At 37.9% G+C, this 15,977-nt stretch overlaps 1 protein-coding gene across 1 annotated transcript in view; it reads right to left on the bottom strand.

Moving 5' to 3' along the window:
• Positions 1–2,853: 2,853 nt before the first annotated feature.
• Positions 2,854–15,977, bottom strand: part of LOC307054861 (E3 ubiquitin-protein ligase RLIM-like) — a gene marked incomplete at both ends in the record, with an annotated part of 81,259 nt that continues 68,135 nt past the window's right edge. Inside the window, 2 exons of the mRNA XM_079706733.1 lie at positions 2,854–4,493; positions 5,825–6,068. Of these exons, the coding sequence (XP_079562859.1) occupies positions 2,854–4,493; positions 5,825–6,068 (1,884 nt within the window). The remainder of the gene's footprint in view (positions 4,494–5,824; positions 6,069–15,977) is intronic.

Genomic DNA, 15,977 nt, shown 5'->3' with positions numbered 1-15,977 from the left:
CTCAGGCCCATCTGAGGAGAGCATTGTCCAGGTGGGAGCTTTTTGTGGTAGGAGCACTTTTGCTGGGACCCTTAGCCACTGATGTGTCTGGGTGGTGAAGGGGGATCTCAGGCCCAGTGGGGAAGGAAAGCACTTTCCCTGGTCACTTATTGTCATCAGGGCTTCCAATTGTTCGTCCTTGCAGGTTCTGCAAGGCTCGCCTGGTGTTTGGGGGATTCCCATTTGATGTGATGGAGGAAGAGCCTCTTTGAGCCACTTCCTGTTACTAAGTTGGGAGTTAGGAAATGCTGGGCCTGGATCACATTTTTTTGTTGGTAGAGGGTCATAAGGTGCCCTGCCATGAGGCTGTTCATCCATTCTGAGGGTCCCTAGGCAATTCACCTTCTCTAGACCTTTCAGAGATCTCCTCTGGTTGTCTCATATTATTTCCAGGATATATAGTTGTGCGTATAAAGGGGGAGCAGGGAGAGGGAAGTATAAACCATCTTATCTGGATTAGAAGTCCTCTGTGTGCCTTTTAAGTGCTCACCTGATTAGGTCAGGCTCACTCTGGATAATCTCCCAATCAACTGTGCTATATATCATAATCTAATAATGGGAATGATATTCCATCACATTCACAGGTCTCATACTCAAGGGGAGGGGCTCCTACAAAGATCATTGGGCATCATCTTAGAATTCTGTCGACCACAGAAGGTGCATGTGAATGTACTGAAGCATTAATTAAGCAATTATCATCCTTTGGAAGGTTTTAATCTGTTAGGATAGTATGAAAGCCAAGTATTGTTATAATTATTCTACTCACTTTAAATGAAGTATATCTGATATCAAAACTACTTCCTAAAAATCAGACTATTCAAACAACTTTCAGAAGTTAATGTAAATTTCAGAGGTTTGATCCAAGCCTTCATTTCTGGCCATGCAGATATCCTCTGTGTGAAAAATATGCTACCTCAAAGATGTTTTCAAAAACTTCACCACCACTCCCCATTTATATTTTGTAGTTATGTGCAAATACTGTGGCTGCCAGCAATTCACAGAGAAAAGAAAGGTCAGTGATGTTTCTGACTTTAACTTTTTAGAGAAGGTGTATACTTAACACTGCCTACATTTGTATAGGTTGCACATTGCACAAAATTTCTGATTATTGCTTTAGGTTATAATACAATGTACTCTCACCTATACCAGGATTGAAAAATTTAAGCAAAATTTTCTGGACTGGCCAATACAACCCCCCAAAAATAGTCTTCAGGCTGAATTAGGAGAAAAATCCTTCACTATGTTTAGGTTGGAAGGAAGCATGACCTAAATTTTGATTTCAAATACTCGGGGTTTTGGGTGATGGTTTTACTGGGGACAATTAGAATTGAACTATGTAGACATGTTTCTTGAAGCCAAGTTTTACCTTTAAGGCTTTCATATTGCAGCTTGTGAGGCTCCAAGCAGCAATTGGCTACTTTGGGTCATTCACACAAGGATTCAGAGTCATATATAAACCATAAAACCCTTTATAAGAAATCAGAATCTGTTTTAAAAATTAATTATATGAACTAAACATATATAGAAAGAAATTGAAGCTTGAATATATTTAAGAAGCAAAAATTAAAGACATACCTATAACTGCCCTTTATCCTTCGTTGTTTACAATCACAGCAAATCAAAGTGTGACATGTTTAAGGGAAAGGTAATTAAGTTCTAAGGCTTTGTCATCTTATCACATTTAAAAATACAAGATCTGAGTAAATGAAAGGAAAATAGAGAAGGTTGTTAAAGAGCTGAGTCATAGAGTGGAATAGAGAACAAGCGGAAGCGGAAGAGGCAAGAAAGCATACACAGGCTGGGTTTGAAGAGAGTTGGGAATACTGGTTGTGGTAGAGGGTCTCTGATTTGCTTACCGGATCTACTCGCCATCCTTCTTAACCCTGCTTCGTGATTCCAGGAGGCTGATCTTTATCAGCTTCATGGACCAGTCTCTCTGTGTCTTCAGGTTGGGTTTGGTTAATATGAACTACTGATAAGTGATTAGAAGTCAGGAGGAAAGAAGGCAAGGGTATTTATTTCCATGATCTGCCCCCTTCCAAACTTTAGGTTGGCAGTGGATGCCACATTTTCTAAGGTTACATCTCTTGTTGGGTGGGCTTCTCCTATAACTCGAAGACATTCTGGGTTGCAGGAACTGCTATCTCTCTATGCCCCTTCAAACCTAGTGGTTATAATACTGGCTTCTCACAGCTGCTAGCCTCAGGGTACTTCATCATCTCTTGGTTTCCCTTCATTCTTTACACACTTTAGTCTCTTCATTAAATGCTATTCCATCACTCTTTTAAAGTGTGCCATCAGTTTTTAGCTAGAACTGACTGATACATTGGTAGTGGGGAATAGGAGAAACGTTAAGGTAGTGTTAGGGAGGTGGGATAAACTGCTGTGGAGAGAGATAGGAAGAGAAGGGTTTCAAAGCTTTTTATGACATTCTATGAATGTAACATGACTTCTTTATGTGAATGACTCTAATGTGGTCTTAAATGGCTTCTTAATTATTGATATTTGGTTGGGTTTCTGTTTCTTTGCATGCACAACCAGGATTGAACAGGGCTAAGAGATGTCTGGGATGTACATGACTAGATAATACTACTAGGATCTATCTAGATTCACTATATCATATTAAGACATCTCTCCCATGGAATCAGGAACATCCCAACCCAGTGCACATGCTAAGTTTTTATTGAAATTCAGTGAACTGCCGTGGTGTGAAATTAATTTTTATTGCCAGTCCCCTGCGTCGGCAGGCCGACTCTCAAGCCCTGCGCCACCAGGGAAGCCCTATAACACTTTATAGAGCTGAGAATTCAGATCTCAATCAGGATTTTCACTCTCATTGGAATCCACTACTTGCCTACGACAAATCGGACACGTAGAGTTCTCAGACAGCCAGCGATCAATGCAGTGAATGTGATATTCATGGGAGCAAGGTAGTATGCGAAGCTTGCTGTCTTCTGTGTACTCTGTAAGGCAAATGCTACAGGCTTTTAGTGCATCATTTTCACCAAAAGATCTTACAGCCAAATTGTCAATCTGTGCTTTGGTGAGTCCTGTAGTTTGGTATAGATCATCTTCATTTAAGAGGAAAAACTCTTGCAGATTATGGGAGGACCCAGAGTCACTTTCATCAGATATTATTAGACTAATTTGTCTACCCCCTTGGCTGGTCTCTGATGATAAGTCTGATGAAAAGTTTGTTTCTTCACTGCCTTCAAACATCAGTGAGCTAATTCCTGAATTTTCATCACTTGAGCTGGAACCGTAAATAGGACTAGAACTGGAACTAGACGTACAATTGGGGCTTGAATGACAACTCAGTGTGGAACTTGAATGGGTATCATAGCTAGCATTTGAATCAGAACCAAATGTACCACTACTACTACCATTAGGTGACTCTAGCCATTCCATGTTTTGACTTGGAGGTAAGACACTATGCTCTAAATTACTGTCACTGTCCATAAGGTTATTTGAGTTACTAAATTCTGTCATTGTCTGCCTTAACGTGCTCTGAATTGGAACAGATGTTGTATCACTTAAGCTAGTATTTAACATTCTGCAAACGGGATTTCTAATGGTATTGACATAAGCTCTCACACCTGCCTGCTCAGAATATGAATACATATGCCTCAGTCCTCGTTCACTTTCAGAAGTGACAGTGTTGTTTGGTGTCTCAGATGTTAACTGAGTTCTACTAGCTCTGCTGTCTCTCTGAGAATATGCTCCAGAATGAACTTGTCCTACTTCAAGATTGAAGGGTATGGTTGGATATATTTCCCTCATTCCCCAAGATTCACCACTGCTGGTTGTATCTGGAGAATTTTCTCCATGAACGGCATTCCTTGTTCTAGAAGTTTCAATAAGACCGCTATTTTGCAACTCAAATCCAGTCATTTGCTGTCTCCATATTTCTTGGTGCTCAGTTCTAGAAAATCTCGCATTCTCACTTAGCAGAGGCTGCTCAAAATTCTGAGAGGGTATACTATGATTAAGTCTTTGTACAATTTCCCTAAGTGAACGTGGAGGCGACCAACTTTCAATTCTTGCTCTGGTTCTCCGATACTCTGGGCTCCTACTTCTTGCTCTTCTCTGACTTGTGGTAGGTGGGAATTCCATTAATGTTTCAGTTGTATCTTGTTCAGACATAGATGGTCTTGTAAATATTGATTCAGATTGTGGACTTTCCACTTGCCTTTGGCTGTCTTCCATATTTTCTCTTCTGGGAAGTCTTGCAGATGCTACATATTCATTCTCTGGATTTGGACTCCCATTATCAAGGTTAACATTTATTTCTAAACTGAATATGAACTGATCACTTTTAGGATTAATTTGGCTCTCTTCTCTCCAAGATTGGCTTTCTCTTTGTCCACTTGTCATATTTTCAGTTTGTCCAGAACAGTTAAGCCAGTCTATTAGAGAGTCACCAGTAGACACGTCATGTGAAGAGTCTCCTCTGTCTGTTAACAAAAAAAATGGGGACGGTGCATAAAAGAACTACCAAAATTAGAACCATCATAAAATAGCACTCTGAAACTTTGTTTCAAAAACAAACAAAAAATGAGAACTTAAATACTCAGATGTTTTCAACTGATTTCACATTTATAGAGTTAATATTTTATAAACTGCACTGTGTAGATTTATAAGTAAAGGTAGAAAAGTTTCGATTCCATCCAAAAAGGGTGAGCTAATCCTAGATAAACTGAGAGAATTTTTTAAAAAGGGAATCCAGAGGAAGTCTACTTTTCAGTATTTCATCATATACACAGCCCTGTGTACCACTGTCGGAGGAATGTCAAGAGACTTTGTTTTCAGTCCACTGTCAAAACACTAATGCAATTAAACAAGGTAAACACCAGTTAAGGTACAATGCTAGTATTTTAGTTCAATTTACATTATTGTCTAATTTTCCTTAGTCTCCAACATGACTACTTCTAGGCTCTTCACTTATGTGCTTTGGATAATCGATAAGCTGTTTTAAAATATAAGGTTATTGCCCAAACATAAACAAGTTTTATAGGTTTAAAAGTGTTTGCATTTTGAATACTTCTTAATGTTACCAAGATTTTTAACTGACATTAAATTGAAGGTCCGATCAAATGAATAGACTGAACCTAGCATGGTACCTATAAGACCATATTCAAGAACCAAAGTATTATAGTCTCCTCTTCATTAGACAGCAAAATCCTCTACTTCACACTGGGAGGGAAGCCACCAGACTTGAGGTTCGAGCAGGGTTTCTCAGCCTTAGCACTACTGACATTTTGGTGCTGGACAATTCTTTGTTTTGGGGAGCTATCCTGTGCATTGTGGGATATTTGGCAGCATCCCTGGCCTCTGACCACTAGATGCTAGTAACACCCATGCCTCCCCTGTGACAACCAAAAATATCTCTAGCCATTGTCAAATGTCCCCAGGTGTTGAAGAGAGCACAATTGTCCCCAGTGGAGAATATTTCTGTTTGCTTTTTTTACATGTCTATGTAGAAAAAATAATTCAGGAAGTAGGAGGGACTTTCAGTTGAGGTAGAAAACCAAGAAAAATACAAATAGGCCAGTTTGCACTGTTTCCCAATTAAAACAACCCAAATGTGAATCAGGAAAACAAACAAACATACCTTGACATTCTCACCAAAAATCAAGTAAATGCCAGTTCTTTTTATGAGAAGTTACTTACCAAATTAATGTAAGTCACTTCTGTATAATTTACTATTTGCTATTATGAAGTTACTATTTCCTATTATGAAGTTCCTTATTCATCCCATCCTATTCCCTCCAAAAGCAAAATATACCTGTATTTTCATCTGAGTCTTGTGGTGCGTTTTCTTTAATTAGCTGAAGTCTTCTCAGCAACTCTTCTTCCGTACTTTCACCTGGAATGCCTAGAAGATTGTTGTCTCTCATAAGTTCGTAATCTTCTTCACTCAGATTATTTACGAACCTGGAGAAATCTTCTTCCCGAACCAATCGGTCCGTTTGACTTATGTGTTGGGCCGAAACTCCATCTCCTTCATCGTTGGAATCCGAGTTTTCCATCTTAATAAACAAGTGGAAAATTATCTGAAATTCACGACGTGGTGTTGAAATTCACCAGTGGTCGTTTCGTTTTCTTCGCTTTCTACTTCCTGCCAGAGTGTCCGCTTCCGACTTAGTCGGATGACCCTCCGCAGAGATTCCTCCCTTCTCCCTTCCCGACTCAGTTCTGTGGCCCCTGGTGACGCAACAGTTGGGAGCCGCCTCTAGCCCAGAACTTGCTAGACGTTGCCTAGGCACCCATTATCTTCCCCGCTGTTACCGAGTAGGGACTGGATTCAGGTTAGGTTTCATTTCATTCGAAACCGGCCAATGTTACTGAGGGTTTATAGTGTACCAAGCACCGTGCTTCACCTCGTTTCACCCACATGAACCTATTCTCAGGTTTTCAGGCTCTGATATGCTCTATTTATTCGTTACATTCCATTTGACTGCCTTCTTCAAAATGCCATGCCAAAGTCAGCCTAGTTCAATGCAGCAATTCTCATTTTCAGGTGCCCAGGGACCTCCGCCTTTTCTCCTCATGAATTTCTCAAATCCTAGACTCTCACTAAGAAAGCCCACAATTGTTGATAATTTACCAGGGCCCTGGCTGAGTCTCTTTAGTGTGTCCTCTCCCTTTTAACTGTTAATGGCTTCATCTTGCATTAGATGGTCCTTCAGTCTTGTTTCAAACAAACAAGAAACACCAAAACTTTGGCAGGCTTTTCTGCTCAGCCAGGGAATTCCTTCTCCACAAAAGCATCAGGTTCATTTTTGTCCTCCTTTCTCATAAATATTACAAATATTACTTAAGCAAAACTAGCCAGAACATCACAGGAACTTTTAGGACAGATACATAATAGTTACTTTGTCTGCCACAGTGAGTACTGACTTTGTTGATTTTGTTGCATGTATCACCTGAAAGGCTTGGTGAAAATAAAATAATGCTCATTTGCAATGCTATCTGGAGGAGACCTCTAATTCACTCTCAGTACACAGCTTAGAAGTTTAAGGAGCTGTGTAAATTCACAGCTGTTGTTTTGTTCACAGTCCACAGCAGGCTTTCTTGTTTGTTCTAAAGGAGATGGAAGGATGGTAACTTTACTGGTGTGACAGTGAAGAATCTAAGTCTATGTCCTGCTTTTGACATTTGTTCGATGCCTCGTTTAACTTAAGCTAGAAAAATCAATCTTTCCCCTCTGAATCAAATCTCAGCAAGTCTTTGGATGAGAACAGAATCCCCTAGACTACCCTGCCTCCTTTATGGACTTCCGAGTGTATTTGTTATCTTTTACTGAAGTTATTATTTTCACAGGGGAAATCGGTTGTAAACTTGTTTGCTGTGTCTCAATCAAAACTAGCAGTATTATGAGTTTGTGATTTGTACTCTTGATGCAGGAAACCCAAACAATTGTTAGTGTTCTTGAGAGTGATTGATTCAGTTTAATTCAATTCAATCAATTCAAGTGTCAAGTATGTTTAGCGTTTGTTAAATGTCAGTCATATTATCGGATATTAAGATACAAAGATGAGTATATTTAAGAATCTGTTGTCATTAGAGTATAACAAACAATTGATCTACACAGAGGTAAAATTACAGTTTTGAGGAGAAAGTGATTTGAGTGAGAGAGAAAATCGGTTTCACTGCATTTGGGTTTTAAAGGATGAATAGGAGTTTTCTAAGTGAATGAAAGGGGGAAATATTTTCAAAAGTGAGAACAGCAACTGCTAACACTCATAAAACAACAAGGATAGTAGATTTTAATTACTAAAAAAAGACATTAGTTAAATTGGCAGAGCAAGGCCAAAAAATGGAGACCTTTATGACATGTTTAGAAGTTGGACTTTATCATTAGTGCAATGGAAAGATGTTGAAGTCTTTAGACAGTTGATGGTCAAATTTGCAATTTAGAAATAATATTGATAGTAGTGTTGAGGATGAATATGAAGGACAAGAGTTCAGATGGGAGGGTCAGAAATAGATAGAGGGCAGCCTAGGCTAGTGATGACAAGGATCTGAATCAGGGCAAAGGAATATGATTAAAATGAAGGACTTTAACAGATCTCTAGGCAGCAGAACTGATTAAACCTAGTAATATATGGGAAAGAGGGGAAAGTGGGGAGGGGGAATATATGAGGGAAAGGCAGGGGTCAGGATTACTTCTGTATTTCTGTCTTTGCTTAGTGGACAGTGGTACCAATAAGAAGTAACACCTGATTCTGAAGTTGTATGGTTTAGCTTAAGAGGGAGCATGATTGCTTATGATTAGAATAGTATGCAAGTTACCTGAAGATCCAGAAAGTCTTACAGTCTTTCCAAATTTAGGTACAGAAGCACATGAACTAATAGCCCCGGATGTTTGGTGTTCCCTGTAGTTGGCTCTCAGTGTCAATGACTCTAGCTTCCTGAACTATTTGTTCCTGGTTGTGTCCCAATTCTGGTGCAAGTAACAGGGTATAGGGATCATCATCCCAGAGACCTACTTATTGACCTTGATTATTTAAATAGAAGCCACCAATATAGCTGTGCTTTACACTTAGTTCTCTCATGTCTTGACTTTCCTTCTGAATATTGCAGTGTAGGTTCAGTAGTTTTTCCTCTGGATGGCAATATTGCTGCTTTGGCCTTTGTTCTATCCCTTGTCTTGATATCAGAAGTCTTCTGAAGATGTTTTTTCTTCACTTCTCATTTCAGAGATGGGAGGTGCATCAGGAAGTCCAGAGGTTGACTAGAGCATCACTCTAAGTTGAGTTGGAGGGGAAGAGGTTGAAGATGGAAAGTTGCTTACTTTCAATCAGAGTCAAGCACTTAAAAATTTGGCCAATCCATTGTTTATGATGTGGTGAAAAAATGGGGTGTGTGAGCAGATTTGACTGTTCTTTTATCCTGGTTGTAATAATGGAGTTTTGTAATCAAGAGTTTTCTTTTACTGACTCTGTCCAAGGAAGCTTCTGAACAGATACTATGACCCAAAGGGAGACTGAAAATAAGCAAGTGATAGCATTCTCCCTGAATATGGGTAAAAGGAGTTCCGTGGCTTTAGAACTGTAAGAAATGATCAAGACATATATTCCAGATACCTATTGCAGTATAACAAACCATTCCAAAACGCAGTGGTAGATACAATAGAAACCATGTTGTTATAGTCAGGACTTTGTGAGCTAAGAATAAAGATAAAGAATACTGGGGATGGCTCATCTCTGCTCCATCATGACTGGGCCTCAGCTGTGGTGGCTTGAATGATTGGAGATAGATTAGACAACTTGACTGGTGTCATATGTCTGGGGCCTTGGTTCTGGCTAAGTTTTCTTTGAGTCACATCTTTTGGTGCTGAAATGTCCAACCAAGATGGCATCTTCATTCACAAATCTGGGGCTTGAGTTGGGCTGCACATGCTGAAAAATCTGGAGCTGGTTTTCTCTCTGTCTCTGTCTTTCTCCATGAAATTTCTCAGTGTAGTTTTGGAGTCTTAGCAACCTGGATATCTCAAAGTAGTTGAACTCTTACATAGTGAGTGGCTTCACCCAAAGTAAACATCTCAAGAGACTTGGCTGGAATCTGTAAGGCTTCCTATGACTTAACCTCACAAATGCAAGAACACCTTTTCTCTTGCATTCTGTTGATTGAATAAGCCACTGTATCAGCCCATATTCAAGAAGCGGGACACCACATTCTACCTGTCAATAGAGAGGTAACAAAGATTTTATGGTTATATTTAATGTACTATAGCACATGATGAAAAAAATCTTATAATGATGACTTTTCAGTTGAAGTGGAAATTAATCTCTCCCTCTGTTTTCTGAATTGCATTATTCTCTGGGTAAAAATAAAAAAAGGGAGGACATAAAATCTGAAGTTCTTTGCATTCAGCCTGATTTTAAAGATACCCAATTAAGGATCTTTTTATTATGTAATAGTTTTCCCACATCAGAGACCATTGGTAATATTAAGAGCTATTTACTGAGCAACTGTAATTGCTAGACACTCTGCTTGTGTTTTAACTTATTTGATCTCAAGCCCCATGCAAGATAGGTATTAGTATTCTCAGAGATAAAGGCATTGAGGCTGACGCAAATTAAGTGATTTTCTCAAAGTTACAGTAATAGATAATATGTTTAGATTCAAACAAGGTCTATAGGATGACTCTCCCTGTTTCGCTCTACTCTGCTATGTTTAATGAAAACACAATTTTAGACATCATTACACAAACGTAGTAAAATCTCAGTTAAATGAGATGCTTGAATCATGTTTGATCATTTTCGTGTGCCATTTCAATTCTGCTTTGGAGTTAGTCTAGAATATCTTCGTTTTAACTTAATAAAGAGTAATTTTAAATCAAGAAGTAAACATAATTAAAGCTTGATAAGATATTTCATATTTTTATGTTTTTTTCTTTCCCACCAGAAGGATGGGTTAAAAGCTTGAAAGCATTGATGCAGAAAAATGAATCTAAATATGCATGTCTCATGGAATCTACTGGAATTGGTTCTTTGACACAAATACTTGTTTTGAATCTAAACACGAAATTCTTGTTAATTGAAATCACACCCTTTCCACTTACATAGGCTTGACACTAGGAATTAGTTTCATCTCTTCCTTATGCTTACCTCGAATTATGGAAATAAAAATGTATTTATTTAGCAAGGTCTCATCCCTCGTATGATTTCCTTTCTTCCCGGTTCTGCTCAGATTTAGACTTTTGATAGCTTTTCTATTAGTGCCGTGTCAGTGGATAGTTTGCTTCTGTGCTTTCTCTAGTTTTGAGCCATTTTACACACTTTCTCTGAGGCATGCTCCAGGTCTGTTATTCACAAGCAAGTTAGTTCATATTTCCGCACATTTGTTTATTTGTAAAGTCTTACGTCCTAGATTATTGTAATAAATAAATAAACTTACATATACATAAATAATATTCTGTTTGCTACCTATATAGATATATTTAAAGATGAATTTTACGGTTCCAAGGATGAAACGGATATCAGGTTTGTTTCTCAAAACAAATGAACACAGAGAACACAAAATGAATAAGCAACACAAAAGCTCACAATATATGAGCAAAACCAAATTAAGCAGGCCTGCCATATACAGATTCACAGGTTGTGCACTCTAAAATTCCCAGGGGGCACCATTCATGTAAAGAAGAAAGTGAATGACACTCCTATAAATATGCAGTGCACCACCTGTACAACTGAACATGCAGACCCTGAAAATGAGCTTTAATGCTATCTTCTGCCTTCCTTCGACCCAGTAGGGAGAAGAGAAGAGGATAATGAACTCAGGGGAGAGTAAATAGTTACTTTATTACTTGTTCTTCTCCAGGCCTAGAATTTTATATGCTCCTATTGAAGGGAGGTTGGTGATTTTGTTCAGTAGCCTGCAGTCACAGGGAGGTGCACTGCCTCTTTCACCAAGTATTTACACCAGTAGGTGTAACCACAATGGCAGCGTGTGGTGTGGGTAAAAATGGTCACCTCACATCTCTGTCATGTCGACTCTCCCTTTTATGGTGCTAATTGGGTGTTGTAGTCGCTCTTATGGAGAGTCACTGAATGGTCAGTCTGGGTTGCCTATTCAAAGAAACTCACCACATTTTCAAATTACATTACAAAAAGGCCCCTACATTTCAGGCATACCATTTTGCTTAAATTCAAACTACTGTACTATAATCAAGTTGCCTCTCTTGCTTAAGTCTTAATATCCACAAAGCTCAACAAATTCAATGGACAGTAGGTTGACCAAAGGGTGAAAGTTTTTTAAAAAGTAGCATTTGTATTGGGAGCAGAGTTTGGGTTTCCTTATGGTCGGATTTCCTTGGGCCTCTTTAATATTCAGGCTAAATGCAAGCTCTTATCCACACTATTAGAATGCATCCTCTATCTTCAAACACATTTGACAACTTATTGCATACAGAATAAAGTAAAATGTGTAGTAAGTCCTTACAAAAATCACTCTAGATTTGCCAACATTACTACATTTTCATCTTTCAAACTTCAGTTTAAATGTCACTTCCATGGAAAGGTCTTCCTGACCAGTTTATCTAAAATAAAATTGTGCATGTCATGCTCTGTCACAGACGCTTATCTCTTCCTCCAATAAACTGTATACTATAAGAATAGTGATCTTTATAGCTCAACCTGTGTTTTCCATCTATTCAGTTCCTTAAAGTAGATACTAAATGAATATGCGTTGGAGAGTGAAATAAGTAAAGTAAGGAAGAAAGGCCAGACGGAGGAAGGGAGGAAGGAAGGGCCTCTGGCAAAGATTCTCTCTCCGTCTTTTTTCATTCTGGCTGCTGTAACAAAATGCCACAGACTGGGTAGCTTATAAACAACAGAACTTTATTTTGTAATGTTATGGAGGCCTGAAGTCCAAGATCGAGATAGCAGCGTGGTCTCATTCTGGTGAAAGCCCTCTTCCTGATTCATAGCCAGAACCTTCTTGCTGTGTCCTCACATATTGGAAGTGGGCTAGTGAGCTCTCTGGAGCCTCTTTTAAAAGACATTGATCCCATTCATGAAGGAATTTGTGGAATCTAAAAAATACAACCAACAAGTGAATATAACGAGAAAGAAACAGACTTACAGATGTGGTGAACAAACTGGTGGTTACCTGTGGGGAGAGGGAAGGGGAGAGGGTAGGGGATTAAGAGGTACAAACTATTATGTATAACATAAGCTACAAGGATATACTGTACAGCACAGGGACTATAGCTAATATTTTATGATAACTATAAATGGAGTATAACCTTTAAAAATCGCAAATGACTATATTGTACAGCTGTAGCTTATATTGTATACCAACTATATTTCAATGAAAATAATAATAATAGTCACAAAAAATCGGAAATAAAAGGCATTAATCCCATTCATGAGGGTGCCACCCTCATGACCTAATCACCTTCCAAGGGCTCCACCTCCTAATACCACCAATTTGGGGGGTTAGGATTTCAACATATACATTTTGAGGGAACATAAATATTCAGACCATAGCACTCTTCTTTGACCAAACTTGAGTCAGGCTTCTCTGAGTCCTCTTTCTAACTAGTCCCTGACCTTAGGCTCTGTCCTTGGCCCATTTAGACTAGTATTAGCATGAATTCTGGTGGGTCAGTTTAGCAAAAATCCTCTACCCTTGATATATGATCAAACTCTTTATCCCTCACCCTTCATGTCTTATCACCCTAGCCTGACTACAGAAAAAACTTTTGTCAAATTGGTTTAGCCAGAATTCTCCTGACCCCTGATGTTTCCTCTTAGTAATTTTCTACTGACCCCCACCCTGCTCCTTGCCTTTATATCTCTACTTGTTCTTATTATATTAGGAGTTGAGCCCCATCTCCCTCTCCTACTACACAGCCCTTCTGTAGTAGTCTCTCTGACTTATCCTTGCTATCTTTAACAAGTATCATGTATACTTGTTTTCTTCAATACCTTCAAGGCTTTCCTTACCTACATCTTTCTGCATATGCTGTCACTTTTTCCATGCCTTTGTTCACATTGTAATCTGTGCTTGCGATACCCTACCCTTTATGCCCTAGTTCATATCAAACCTCTCTGCAATATCTGTACCCTTCTAGTCCTGTATTAAATACATTGCCCTTCAAGATGGCCTGTAAAACTCCTGTTTGCATAAATATTTGCCATTTTTCACCTTCCTGTTTCCTCTTAGACTCTTAAATAGAACAATGTGTGCACTTGCCTTCTACTAGATCGTAAACTGTAGTGATGCAAGAAGTAGGCATCATTATGTGCCCCTCTAATGCCTAACACCAAATGTTATGTACAGTTAGAAACTCAATAAATACCTGATTAGTTGAACTATGGTCCTACTATATAGTGAAAAATTCAAAGGCTATTGAATTGGATTCTGATCTCCCCCGCTCATGAGCTGTGTGACATTGGGTAAGTTATTTAATCTCTCAGTTTTAGTTTCATTATTTGTAAAAGGCAATGATAACTAAATGGGTTGTGGTAAACTTTAGTGACATTCTATGTAAAATAAAGTAAATGTGATACTATACGTAAAGGTGTCTCCTGCTTAAGGTCAGGAATCCATTTGTAAAAATCAAGCCGTTTTTGTTCAAATGTAACCAGGAAAAAATTTCCTATTATTTTAATGGAAACCTTTAATATGTTTTATATGTTTGCCCAACAACCCCAACAAATTTCCTGAAACGCAATGAAACAAAAAATTGTTATAATATAGATATTTAAAATCATCATATCCTAATCACCTAATAATTAATATGGTTTTAACAAACATTGCTTTGCAGTAACATGGCCTCTCTTAACCCCAGTAACATCAGAGTTGCACATCCTCTTCTGTGACACTTTGCAGGCTTTTCAAAATGTCTACACAGGAGTCTGAAGTTTTACCCAATGTATTTGGAATGTAACTCAAGATTTTCTCCAACCACTGTGTTCTTATAAAAGTTACCTTGAGTTTGCAGATGCAAATATGTTTTATTGCTGTATAATCACTGGCTGAAGAATATTTGATTGAGAACTAATTAAATTCTCTGTAGTGTAAATATTAAAGCAAAGAGCTCTTCTAACAGGGAAGTAATAGGAGATATTTTGTGTGTTATATCTTCATATAGGATTGCTAAACAGTGTTGTTCTTAATAAATGTTATTTTCTAACTTCCTTCCATTATGAATCAAATTAATTCTAAACCCAAGATTTAATTTAGTCATCATTTCTCAAATTCAGTTAAAACATTCATTTTTGGGGTTTTAAGAATTTAATTCCGTTATGTAAAAATATATCTAGGGGTTTATTTTATTTTTTAGTTTTAATTTAATTTAATTTTTTTCTTGAAGTATAGTTGATTTACAATATTGTATAAGTTTCTGGTGTACAGCAAAGTGATTCAGTTATATATATACATATATATTCTTTTTCAGATTCTTTTCCCTTATAGGTTATTACAAAATATTGAATATAGTTCCCTATGCTATACAGGAAGTCCTTGTTGGTTATCGATTTTATATGTAGTCGTGTTTATATGTTAATCCCAAACTCCTAATTTATCCCTCACCCCCTTCCCCTTTGCTAACCATAAGTTTGTTTTCTATGTCTGTGGGTCTTTTTCTGTTCCATATATAAGTTCATTTGTATAATTTTTTTTAGATTCCACATATAAGTGATATCATATTATATTTGTCTTTCTGTGTCTGGCTTACTTCACTTAGTATGATAGGTCCATACATGTTGCTGCAAATGGCATTATTTCATTCTTTTTTATGGCTGAGTAATATTCCATTGTGTGTATGTATGTGTGTGTGTGTGTGTGTGTGTGTGTGTATATATATATATATATATATATTTGAAACACATCTTCTTTATCCATTCATCTGTTGGTGGGCATTTAGGTTGCTTCCATGTCTTGGCTATTGTAAATAGTGCTACAGTGAACTTTGGGGTGCGTGTATCTTTTCAAATTATGATTTTCTCCTAGGGCTTTATTGATAATGACATACACTCTAGCCCACCTACCTCACTTATATTTCCATATATCCTGAGTGAGTCAGTCTATTTTTTTTTTTGGCTTTTTAAGAAATCTGGATGCTTTCTAGATAATAGTTATCTCCATATGCACATCTGAACCATTTGCATGGTTTCTTTTAAGTTTATTATTAGGGAAGCTTAGAATAATTTCATAACAACATAGAAAGTGATTGTATACAAACTTTATTTTAACTGTGGACTACCCCCACTCCTACCCCAAATACTCATAGACTGAAAGGTCATCAGAGATGAGCTTGTCTTTGGGAATTGGGGCGTGGAAATCAGAGAAAGGAAGGAAATCACGGAACTACTTCAGTTGGAGATGAAGGAGTGGGTAAATGCCCTTTTCTTGGAAAAAAGATGAATTTCCTACTAGAGGAGAAATCTCTTAAAATATTCAGCTGCGCCAGTGATTAACTC

This window comes from Hyperoodon ampullatus (genome assembly GCF_949752795.1).
Source record: "Hyperoodon ampullatus genome assembly, chromosome: 6".
Classification (NCBI taxonomy): domain Eukaryota; kingdom Metazoa; phylum Chordata; class Mammalia; order Artiodactyla; family Ziphiidae; genus Hyperoodon; species Hyperoodon ampullatus.
This window is presented reverse-complemented; position numbering and strand designations above follow the sequence as displayed.